This window comes from Hippocampus guttulatus, chromosome 12 (assembly GCF_054856545.1).
Source record: "Hippocampus guttulatus isolate MCC_2025c chromosome 12, RoL_Hgut_1.0, whole genome shotgun sequence".
In the NCBI taxonomy this organism is placed as follows: Eukaryota; Metazoa; Chordata; class Actinopteri; order Syngnathiformes; family Syngnathidae; genus Hippocampus; species Hippocampus guttulatus.
In genome coordinates, this window is record NC_141272.1 from 8,891,619 (window position 1) to 8,904,393 (window position 12,775).

General features: G+C 45.0%; 1 protein-coding gene across 2 annotated transcripts in view; it reads left to right on the plus strand.

Annotated features, from left to right (window-relative positions):
* The window catches only part of pitpnm3 (PITPNM family member 3), a 61,318-nt gene that overhangs the window by 48,165 nt on the left and 378 nt on the right, over positions 1-12,775 (plus strand). For both annotated transcript variants that reach the window (XM_086124803.1, XM_086124804.1), the window contains exons 12-20: positions 377-544; positions 634-782; positions 6,621-6,737; positions 8,980-9,096; positions 9,173-9,321; positions 10,187-10,336; positions 10,419-10,602; positions 10,709-10,837; positions 10,946-11,316. In XM_086124803.1, coding sequence (XP_085980929.1) covers positions 377-544; positions 634-782; positions 6,621-6,737; positions 8,980-9,096; positions 9,173-9,321; positions 10,187-10,336; positions 10,419-10,602; positions 10,709-10,837; positions 10,946-11,260 — 1,478 coding nt within the window. In that variant the 3' untranslated portion in view covers positions 11,261-11,316. The remainder of the gene's footprint in view (positions 1-376; positions 545-633; positions 783-6,620; positions 6,738-8,979; positions 9,097-9,172; positions 9,322-10,186; positions 10,337-10,418; positions 10,603-10,708; positions 10,838-10,945; positions 11,317-12,775) is intronic.

Sequence of the window (12,775 nt, forward strand, 5' to 3'; positions counted from 1 at the left end):
CTCTTTCATCTATAACTGCTTCAGACAACAAAGTGTATGCAGAAAAGTGGTGAAGATTGCACGACTGTCTGTGTCCTATGTGTTGTGTTGTGTTATTTTGACTTCAAAATGGCGCCGCGAGAGTGGCTGCCTTTCCAGCAGCTCCTATATTTTGTTGTTCTACTTCTTCCTTTCATAACTTTGCTGCCGTGAATTGGGGATTTCTCCATTGCGAGACTAATAAAGGTTTTCTTATAAATAATTCTTTTCACAGTCATTGCAGTCCGAGCAGAGAAGAAACAATGTCTTTACTATAGATGTCCTCAATATTCACCGAAATAACAGCATCCATGTCAAAAATGAGTGATCAATTCCTTTCTCTTTGTCCTGTGGGAAGGTGACAGTATCCAGGGCCATCCCGACGTGTTTCTGGAGGGCGAGCAGACCCCTGGAGTTCCTCAGTCATCCTCCGAGGAAGGAGGTAGACGGGCCAGCATGACCAGCATAGAGAGTCAAATGTCCATCGGCTCCATCGGCCATCACCTGGGTGGTGCCATCGCCAATAGTGAGTGTGGAGGGGGTTGATGATGGGGAGGGGCAATTCGAGAGGATGTCTTCTTGTCTGGGTAGTTATGTTTGCTTTGGTGTTGGAAGTTTCTAGTAGCTGGTGGGGCTCAAAGAGGCTGGATTATTCCCTCTACTGCCCGGACGTGTTGACCGCCTTCCCCACCGTGGCGCTGCCACACCTGTTCCACGCCTCCTACTGGGAGTCCACAGACGTCGCTGCCTTTGTCCTTCGACAGGTAGGCCCAGTGACGGTCTCAGGTTATTAAATGAGGATCAAACTCAGATCCTAATCAAACATCTTGTGTGGCATCCTCAGGTAGTCCATTATAGACTAGAAGTGGTATGGTTGAGTGATAAAAGGGATTCTTGTTAAGATTGCTGAATGTGATGACAGTCATACAGTATATGCAGAATTCAAGCGGCTTTTGAATCGGATAAAGAACCCCATGGCTGATACACTGGGATAGAATAGTCAAGTCAAGTCAAGTCAACAGTATTTATAGAGCACTTTCAAACAGCCATCGCTGCATACAAAGTGCTGTACATGGAGCAATTTAACATGCACAATAAACAGTAAGACAAATCGGTAATAAAGGCGGTAGAAAGCACCAGACAGTAAAACCAAGAACAAATCTAAGTCATGCTGAGTCGAATGCCAAAGAATACAAGTGAGTTTTGAGGAGGGTTTTGAAGATGGGCAGCGAGGAGGCTTGCCGAATGTTCAGTGGGAGGTCATTCCAGAGAGAGGGACCAGCAACAGAAAAGGCTCGATCCCCTCTGAGCCTCAGTTTAGTTCTTGGTACTTCTAATAAGGTCTGGTCCACAGACCTGAGGCGCCGGGCAGGTGTGTAGGGGCGGATGAGCTCAGAGAGGTAAGGTGGCGCGAGATTATTCAGAGATTTGAAAACAAATAAGAGGATCTTGAAAATAACTCTAAAATGAATGGGGAGCCAGTGAAGGGATGCCAGAGTAGGAGTTATGTGCTCCCTCTTACGAGTACCAGTCAAGAGGCGAGCAGTGGCATTCTGGACCAGCTGAAGGCGCTTAATGGAGGACTGGCTGCTCCAAAGTAAAGGGCATTGCAGTAATCGAGCCGGGATGTGAGAAAGGCATGAATTACTGTCTCAAAGTGTTCATGTGAGAGGAGAGGTTTTATTTTGGCCAGCTGTCTAAGGTGAAAGAAGCTGGATTTAACAACGGCACCAATTTGCCGATCGAGTTTGAAATCACTGTCCAGTTTAAGGCCCAAGTTTGAGACTGTTGACTTAAGATAAGGAGACAGGGGGCCCGAGTCTACAGGATGGAATGTACAAGGACCACTGGGACCAAACAATATCACCTCCGTCTTCTTTTCATTGAATCTCAAGAAATTTTGTGCCATCCAGGTTTTGATTTCTTCCAGACAGGATAGGAGTGGCCTTAATGAGAAGGCGTCTTTCTTGCTCAGTGGGACATAGATCTGGCAGTCATCTGCATAGCAGTGGAAGGGAATACCATGTTTCCTTAAGATGGAACCCAATGGGAGCAGATACAGCGAGAACAGCAGAGGCCCCAGAATTGAGCCCTGTGGAACACCACATGACAGGGGAGCAGTGCGTGACTCAGAGCAGCCAAGGCTGACACAGAAGGTTCTGTCAGCTAAATAGGACCTAAACCACTCAAGAGCACTGCCACCAATGCCCACCAAGTGCTGCAAACGAGTCAGCAGAATACTGTGATCCACTGCAGTTAAGTCCAATAAAACTAGACACATGTGGTCTCCAGAGTCATTTGCCAGGAGGATGTCATTAGAAACGCGTAACAGGGCTGACTCCGTGCTATGCATCGTCTTGAAACCTGACTGGAAGACCTCCAAGATGTTATGTTCATCCAAGAAAAATTTCAACTGCATGTGCACCACTTTTTCCAGAATTTTGGAAATGAAAGGCAGTTTGGAAATGGGCCTGAAACTTGACAGCACATCTGGATCAAGACCAGGTTTCTTGATCAAGGGTTGGACCACAGCATGTTTAAACTGTTGGGGAACTACACCAGAAGAGAGGCTGCTGTTGATGATATCCAAGACTGATGCGCCAACACTCGGGAGAACCTCCTGAAAGAAGTGCGGGGGAAGAGAGTCGCAAGGGGAGCCAGATGGCTTCGTCTGGCGAACTACATCCTCCAAAAGCGCCAAGGACACAGTTTCAAAAGAATTTAGCACAGCTGAACATGGAACATGGACAGAGGGGTCAGATGCGGTATTTGAGACCGGAGTCCTAGCTGTAGAGACCTTATCAATGAAAAACTGAAGGAATCTGTTGCACATCTCGGGTGAAGAATCCGAGCAAGTAGGCAGAGGGGGTTTGAGTACAGAATCTATCGTTTTAAATAGTGCGCGTGGGTTGTGACGGTTAGCTTGAATAAGGTCCGACAGATATGCTCTTTTGGCCTCTTTTACTGTGAGCTTTCCAAATTTGATAAGATTTGTCATTTTTCCACTTGTGTTCGGCTTTGCGACACCCCTGCCTAGCTGCGCGGGTAATGTCGTTAAACCATGGCTCGGGTTTAGGTTTTGGGAGCACAGTTTTTGAAGGAGCCACCAAATCCAGGATGGCACGGCATGATGAGTTGAACCAAGAGGTGAGTTCCTCTGTGTTAGACGAGGGTACGCAAAGGTTATTAAAGGCATCGGAGAAACGACTAGCAGTGCGAGGGTTAAAAATTCGGCGTTTAAAACTAGGAGCGGCAGATTTCACAGCAGCATGCGATAAGACTACGTCAAATAAAACTGCCATGTGATCAGAAATCCCATTTTCAAGGACTTCCAGATTTGACACCGGTAGGCCATAAGCAAGGACACGGTCTAAAATATGTTCTTGTTCATGTGTCGGGCTGGTCACATACTGCACGAAATTAAAAGAGTCGATAAGGCTTAAGAAGTCCTTTGCTAGCGTTTTTTCCGGACAGCACACATGGATATTAAAATCCCCCATTAGGAGGATATGATCATATCTCAGCCTGATTTCCGCAAGAAAAGTTGAAAAGTCGCTTAAAAAGTCTTTGTTGTATTTAGGACGGTAAATGACAGCACAGAGCACCGGGAAAACACGACCGACTTCAAAGAAGGTTGCTTCAAAGCTGGTGGCCGATGTGGTGAATGTGCACCGTTTACATTTAAAATTGTTCTTACCACGGCCTGATGTCCTCGTGGTATCGATGAAACCACAGTCAGGTGGCAACAATTCAAGCAAAGCGTTGTACTCACCAGTACCTGCCCAAGTCTCCGTCAGACACAGGAAATCCAAGTCATTGGAAAGGAAATACTCCCTCAGAATATGGGTCTTGTTCGTCAGCGACCGGGCGTTTAACAACGCGATCCTTGTGGGAGTAGCAACGGGAGGGATTGCCTCTTCCGATCGCCGAGCCCGGGGGAATTCCCTCAAAAGCTTTCGCTGGATTCCTCCCCGAGAAAGGCGTGGGGGGTAGAAATGCCGTGGCGCGATGGGAGAGCCAACGACTGTTAGCAAGCACGAGGCGACGGGGTCGAGGGCACACCACGCCGGAGCGATCGAAGTGTGTCTCAGATCCCGTTTTAGCTTCACGAGCTGACCGCTACGTTTGCCACGGCGGCGGCGCTTCTGTGAAGGGGGCGAGCGAACGCGGAAGAGATTAGCCGGCAGGTTAGCCAAGAACGGAGGTAGCGTCTTTTCACCACCGTCTTGCCAAAACGCGGCCGAATCTCCGACGTGTTGTTGAATCAATAACAACGATCGGCGATCATAAACCAACCGAGACGCTGTTAGGGAGGTAACAAGCATTGCGAAAAGTAAAAAAACCCGAAATGGCAGGAGCGTCGCCGAACACACTGGCGCACAAGCGGCCATCTTGGGACACCGTCAGCTAGTAACTGACACAAATGAGAACGGTTCAAGCCTGGTTGAAAGTTTCAGACAAGGGTTGGGATTTCAAATTAGAGTTTTTGGCTGGTGTTTGGGTTCGTAATGTTTTAGGTGTCAAGTTAGGGTGAGGGTTTCAAACCAGGGATAGGGTTGGTCCCATTATGGTTTCAAAGATACAGGGGTTTGAAGTCTTAGGGTTATGATTAAGGTTTCAAGCTTGGTGCAGTGTTTCAGACAAGGGTTAGAGTTTCAAGTGAGGGTTTCACACCAGGTTTTGGATGAAATGGGTCAAATGGGGGTTTCAGATGTGTTTGGGTTTTTAGTTAGCATCTCAGGCCTTGGTTTTAAATCAAGTTTTTTTTTCACATTCTTGCGACCATTATATCATAGTGTTAATTTATTAATAGTGTCTTCTGTGCCACAAAATGGAGCAAATTCTGTTCCGGTACTGTAACAGTTGCCGGTGTGTGTCAGCCAACTTCATGAATTTATTAAACTTCCCTCCTGAACTGCATTCATTCATCTGCGAGGAGTTTTCGCATCCATCAAGTGTGAGGGATAATCGACAGCATTAAGAGCATGAAAGCCGGCAAAAGCTTACAAAGTTTAACACCGCCTATCGATCCATCACAGCTGACGTGCACAAAATCAATTGTGTGCTTTTATTCACTTACCTTGGGGCAAGTAAGGTAATGTGCAAAAAGCTTGCTGTGTTCACAGGATTTAACACAGAGGGACAGATCTAGTTGATATATGAGAGAAAGGCCACTCTGACAAAAATAAATAAATAAGCGCAAGAAAATGAGCAGCGCAAGGGAACAATCCCAAGCAAACAAGCAAGGGGACATGAGGGACAAACACACAAGGTCATTACAAAATAAGACACATGCAATATATGGAAACAAACAGCACTACAATTGGGGAGTATGCATTTACTGAAATTGGAAGACTGGAACAAAAACGGAACACAAGGGAACAAATAAAGGAGACGAGACACATCCAAAGAAGGGAACAAAAAGTGCAACACATGGGAAACAGATGAAAAAACACGGGAAACAACGGGTTAGCAATTTGAAACAAACAGTGGCCCACACAAAACAAGCACAAGTTTGACACCCACAAAAGGGAGTTAACAAAGGGAACAAATAAAGTGATGCAAGGATAAAATCACGATTGCAAGATATTTTAGGACAAAGAAGAGGGGGAAAAGGATGAAAAATAGGGTCAAGTAGTCAATAGAGAAGGCACGAAAAAAGGAACAAGTGGGGGAGAAGATGCACTTGGGCAACAGGTTTCTGTCTCTGAAAACATCAAGAACATTCTCTGAGAAGAAGAAAAGAAAATCCATGATTAAGAGCCACAGAGTCCACGGTGTGTCTGTTTTTGTGCAAACCGTGAGCAGAATAAGGAATCAGACGGCACCACCGAGATGCTATCCACACCAATTTAACTGAGTTCGCCTCACATCAAAAGGTTCGCCGCACGACTCGAGGACCCGCGCAGCAGACGAGCTAATTTGTGGAAATCAGGCAGAATCACGTCTTTTATCTTTTATGCTCCTATCTATCTCTGGCCTCAACGAAAGCATCAAGGTTCAAGCCAATCCTAAAACGCTTGCCCCGTGTTTCAAGTAGAGAGCCACAATTTCCATCAAGTATATTCAAATTGTTGCTTTCACTTGTATGACTTGCTTTCCGATAAAACAACGCTTCAAGGTTTCTCCGACTGCAAATCGCTCGCCCAAACAACCACCAGACCACTTTACATTTGCATTTATTTTAAAACGGGGATTGAGAAATGTTCATGTGTGTAACTCAAGGGGTCCGCCGGCTTAAAAGGGTAATGGTGGTCATGTATAAGGTTATCCAACGGTTTTGGATTTTCACATTTCTCGGATCCTGGTAAAAGATTTCGATGTCGAGCAGCCGTTGGCCAACTCTATTATGCTATGCTATTATTCATTATCTCAAGAGACAGCACACCCACACAAAAATAGCAAGTCAAAGCGAAACATACTTGCAAAAACATTTTCAAAACGTCATTATACAAGATCACCATGATAAAAGACACTCCAGCCACCTTGAGACTTTGAATTCAGTGCACCCCAAGTTTATGGATCGCTGTTTTAAAACACTGGCCTGAAGGATTTTTTTTGTCAGTGTTTCCATTGTGTCACTTTTGATTATTGGTTCACAGCTCATGCGGTGCGACTTCACAAAGACGCAGGAAGCGGATGCTCTGGACTCAGCCCCCTTCTCTCCCTCTAGCCCGCGAGAAAAGTGGCTGCGACGGAGGACGCATGTCAAACTGAGGGTATGCAGCACTGTCCTACTTTTTTTTCCCCCTCCGCTCTGCGTGGTTATATGTTGAATAGACTCCAGATATCCTAAAATGCAAGGAGCATTGACAGCCGTCGTCGCAACAATGCTGACTCCAGGTCTTAATATAATTAGGCCTTGACACGTTCGAGCTGGAGGACACTTGCAATTCTTCATCACTGCCGAGGTTCCGGTGACGAACACAATCTAGATAGCGATGCCCTTCACCCCACCAAGGCTCGGTTGTCGCTGCCCATTTCAAAAGGTGGGAATTTATTTCGCCTCCCTTTGTCCTTCTCACTCTTCTATAAATAGAATTGTGACTGCGGAAAACCATGGTAACACGGCTGCGGTGCATTCCATTCCATCGAATTTCCCATCGGAAATCCTACAAATAGATATAGTTAAAAGATTACAGACCAGTGGTGTCAAACATACGGTCCGCGGGCGGGAACCGGCCCCTAAGGAGGTTCGATCAGGCCCGCAGGATAATTTAAAAATGAAAAAATGCATAAAAGACACGGAATTAATATTTTCAATAAAATGCAATTCATGGATTGGCACATTGTTTTCTCTTTAATTTGTAAAGTGTAGGCAGGGATTAAATTTAGGTTTGTGTAAATGTTTTTTTTTTAAATCCTTTCTTTATAAATCTCGTTTAATCTTAAAATGCATGACTATATTTTTCAATATCATTTACTAATTAAAGTTTTGTGCCTTTGTACAATCAGTGGGATCAGTTGCAATGCGTATATGTGAATGATAAAGGTCAATTGCACATTTGTCGAAGGAAATTTCAAGTGTTTCATGAATTGTTTTGTAAAAGATATGTTCATTCAATTTCAACATTTTCCTCATGTTCTTGTGCTTCACGATACCAAAACAAAGGAAAGGCATTATATTTTGGTTATTTATAGCAAAGTATGGTATAATTTCAATGGTCCGGCCCACCTGACATCTACCGTGGCCATATGCGGCCCACAATGTGAAATGAGTCTGACACCCCTGTTATAGACTTTCGTTTAAACGTGAGTGTTCAACCACTTTGAACTCTGTTGCATCTCTTCCCAGAGAACAATTGTACAGTGTGTTTGTGATCAAGGGGGAGCTTCATGTTAAGTGTGACTATGACAGCAGCTTTACATGTTAGCCAGACCTTGGCCTCATGTTTCTGGACACTTGTTCCCTGCCTGAGTGTGAGAGTTTATAATGGCACGTGTCTGATTCAATTTGGCTGCTGCCAGCTCATCCAGCGCAGAGCCTCAGTATTTCGAGACTTGTTCTATTCCCGACTCCCCCTGCACTTAATAAAAAGGGGTCCACGTCCCAGCTGGAGTCACCGGTGTGCTTGTTGGCTCGTGCTCTTTCCCAGTCAGGGGTCTCGCCCACTTACCGGAGAAGCGGTGGCTGCCGACATATTGTTTGACTGGAGGAGACCGAATGAAGGAGAACAGCTGGGAACATTGGACTTCCCGATTCCATGTCACATCCTTGAAATCAATTATTATTATTTGCGATGATGGTGAAATGCGACCTTGTAACTCACCATTTCATGGCCCATTAGTGTTCAGCAATGTGAAATCTGGGAGAATGGCCAACAGTAAACCTAACTAAAAAAGTCTCAAGAACCCTTGCTCAAAAAGAAACAGGAAGTCTGCCGTTTGGTTTCAGGCATCGCTTATTCATTGCCACGGGTCCTTCCGAGATGTTACAATTATTATTAATCTTTGGCCAAAGCATTAAGCAACCTTCATTTTGAGGGCCTTCCCATATTCAAAAACATACAATATTTGCATATTTTATTCACATGTACTAGACAAACAGCTGACATAAATTTGTGTGTTTATCATTGCGTGTCAGCAGGGCATGAAGTTTAATGGCTCGCCATAAAATATGAAACTAATAAGAACTCAGATCATGATTTCTTTGGCTCGCAGAGCCAGTTTCCCTTAGCAACATGACATTTGGTATTTATTTCTATGACAATTGGAGATACAAAAAGGTCTCAACAATGCCATACCTGAAAAAAGGCAGGGAGTGTGCTATTTTGGTTTGAGGAGGCAATTTCAGGGTAATTTGCAGGTGCCCTTTAGGATTTTTTTTTTCCAATTGGCTCTAAATATTACCCACACAAATTTGAGTTTCTGAAGGCAAAGTTGCCATAATTCACAAAAACTTTGGACTCTATGTCGTCTTTTTTTTTTTAATATGTCCACTTGGCATTATGTTCTTGTTAGAACGTCACCGCCAACCACCGGGTGAACGACGTCATCGCCACCGAGGACGGACCGCAGACGCTGGTCGGTCGTTTCATGTACGGCCCCCTGGACATGGTGACGTTAACCGGAGAAAAAGTAATGAGGCAGCCTCTCGACGGGCCCCCGGCCTGCCGCTGCTACTCGCTCTCAAGTGCGCGCTGTTATCTCGTAGGTGGACATCCTGCTGATGACGCAGCCACAGTCGGGTCGCTGGGTGCACTTCGACACGGAGGTTACCAACAGCAATGGCCGGGTGACGTACACCATACCCAACGACAAGAAGCTCAGCCTCGGAGTCTATCCCGTTAAGATGGTGGTCAAGTAAGCGTTTAATTAAGCATGCAGATATGCATTTTTTTTAATAGTTCAACAATGCAATTTAACCTTTCGCCTTCCACTACATCTTGTTTTGACTTTTGAGATGCAAAGAGAACATTTTACATATTTTTTGGGTGCGTTGAGCAGGGCTAGACTGGCACAAAAAAATCAGCCCTGGCATTTTGACTGAGGCCTGCCGACCCCTGACCACTCCTGGCTGCATATATCTGCCACTAATGTTGATTGGTTCACTCTGGTGTCTATATTGTAAATGGACAAATGGGCCACTCTTTCTAAAGTGTGGGCTACTCTATTGGGGTGAGGAAAATAACACTTTGTAATTAAATAGCACCACATTGGCCTCAAAAGATGCCAACCCACCAGACATATGCCCTGTGTGCCACATTGACAGTCCAGCCCTGATGTAGACAGATAAAGCTTTTTTTTTTGGTTTGGTACAGTAAAACCTCAAGTTAGGCACTTTTGTTCATAAATCAAGGTCATATTTCACTTTGACATAGATAGAAATGCAATTAATCCGTTCCGGAGCCAAAATTAACCTTTTTCATTGTGGGTTTTTTTTCAATTTCTTACACTTTTCATTGTAAATACTTATTGAATTTTCATCAACATTTTGGGAAGAAATTATTGGTGGGGTTTAAAGAAGTGGGGGTGTTTCCCCACATTGCATGCCAATGGCAGTCAGTTAGCGGTGGATTTATATGCAAACCCACTGTATTTCTTCTTTCATTCAATTAGTTACTCATTTTATTTATTCAGGAGTATCACGCAACTGTACCATCAGTTCAAATTAGCATTTTCCAATACCCTAATAGAGGTGTACAGCCATTCTTCTTTATCCCTCAAGGGGAGATCAAACATCCGCCGAGGCCTACCTGACAGTGTTGCCCCGCGGCATGGAGTGTGTGGTCTTCAGCATCGACGGCTCCTTCGCAGCCAGCGTGTCTATCATGGGCAGCGACCCCAAGGTCCGCCCCGGAGCCGTGGACGTCGTAAGGTCCGTCCGTCTCCTCCTCCTCGTCTGACCAGACACTTCATTAGGGACACCTGCATCTTACTGCGACCTGTTTTGTGTATAGGCACTGGCAGGACCTGGGCTACCTGATTATCTACATCACGGGTCGTCCTGACATGCAGAAACAACGCGTGGTGTCCTGGCTATCGCAGCATAACTTTCCTCACGGCATGATCTTCTTCTCCGAGGGTCTGGTTCACGACCCGTTGCGACAGAAGACCATCTTCCTCAGGAACCTCATACATGAGGTATGGAAGACACTCAGACCCAAGACTGGAGCTACAAGTCGTGCATCTCTGTTGTTCTACGTGGTAAAGCTACGCATGTCAAATTGTTATTTTCCTCTGTGGGTAGTGTCACATCAAGATCAACTCTGCTTACGGGTCCATGAAGGACATCTCTGTTTACAACATGCTTGATCTCGGGCCCGCCCAGATCCACATCGTGGGAAGACCTTCAAAGAAATACCAGAACCAGTGCCAGGTAGTATGGTTGGTCCGTCATCAAGTACAACGCTGCTGACTATTCTTACTGCTGTTCACATTCACATACAATATTGGTTTCTATTGCTTCTCTGTGGGCCCGGTGCAGTTCTTGAGTGAGGGCTACGCGGCGCACCTCTCCAGTCTGCAGTTTGGCCACCGAGCCCGTCCCAAGAAGTCACCCTCGGTCCGCATGGTCCTCAGGAAAGGCTCCTTCGGCCTCACCGCCAAACCGGACTTCCTGTGCAAGCGCACCCATCTGCGCAGGACCATGTCTGTCCAGCAGCCCGACCCACCCTGCACAGCCAACCCCAAGCCCGAGCGGGCCCAGAGCCAGCCGGAGTCAGACAAGGACCACGGAGGGGGAGGAGGACAAGGAGTGTGGGGACGAGGCGTCATGCATCGTGGGGACACCACTCCCTGACGTTGGGGCAGGAGACGGATGGATTGCTGGAGGATGGTGGAAAAGTCGAGGCTGAGGTTTGATCTTCAACTTTCATCAAAATCCTTATTAAAACCTCTGCATTATAATGAGATATAATTTTGACAGCTTTCTCATATGGGATTTAAAAAAAAAATTTCAGCTCCTGATGGCTGTTTCTCTGGAGTGTTGATTGCAAGATAAAAAAAAAAAAAAGAAACCAAACAGCGTTGTCATTTTTTACCCAAAGTAGTTCAAAGTTCAGCTCACACATTTTAAAATGAACTAGAAATGAACTTTTGCAGCGTGTTAAGTGCAGAAACTATCATACGTACTTGTACCGTTTTAAAATGCTTCTCCTGGCACTCCAGATTCCCATTCTTTGCCAGTCCCATCGGTGAATTGCAGAGAAAGCAAACTTTGAATGAGAATAATAAATAATGATATATCCCAACAATTACCCAGAATTAGGCATGTCTATCATGAGCAGACCTACCAAAAAGTCTCACGAACCCATGCACAAAAATGCACAGGAAGTCTACCATTTTGTTTGGAAATGAGTCCTTTCCCTGGAAATGATCTCTTTCCTGGAAACTCATTCAATGCTTGCCGTTTTTCTCAAATTGACAAATGTTATAAGGCCGACAGAAAATTAAGTGCTTTAGCTCAATAAGCATTGAACCTACCAAAAGAAAGCTTTAACCCTCTTCCTTCAGGGAAAAAAAGTATGTTTCTACCTTTCGCCATTCTCTAGTCAGTTTCTTAAAAGCACTCTTTTCCAACAGAAATTCTGAGAAACAGCTTTTGGTGAAAGCATGTATTTTAATCAGAACTTTCACTTTGAAGCTATTTTTGGCATTTGTGACACAAATATCTCAACAACTCTTTCCGACTAAATAACAACATAACACCAAAAAGTGCACTTTGATTGCAAAATAACTGTTTATTGCAAGATAAACACTGCACAGATGCATGACTTATGCACATTTTCATGAATGTTGCGCCCCCGTTGGACTTACTAAACTCCAAGATCGAGCACGTTAATGAAGATGTAATTCGTCGCCAGGTTGCCACATTCGCCAAGGCGGCAGTGTACATCTGTGGTACGCCGCGTGCGTACGTGCAAATGGTCGTCAAGGATGACGATGTGACTTTGTCATCTGTTTTTGATCCGAAAAAGCTCTGTTGTAGAGTTAGCTGCTGGTATTTATCCATGTTCTCAACACCACACTGCTGCCTCACGTCACCTTGCGACGTAGTAAGATCACAGTATCACACGCCACACCCACTCACACTATGCGACCAGGATCTGATGAAAGCCACTTCTGCCACCTAGTGGTGATTTATCATACTGTAATCATTCCCACAGCCTCGCTACTGAAGAAAGTGCGCAAAGGCCTTTATTAATTTAATATTTTTTTTCATAAAAAAACCCCCACCCAAAATGTATTCATACGTTTTGGCACTAAATGATTTGTTTTTTTGCAAACGTATTTTTACTTTTTGGCATTAAATGAG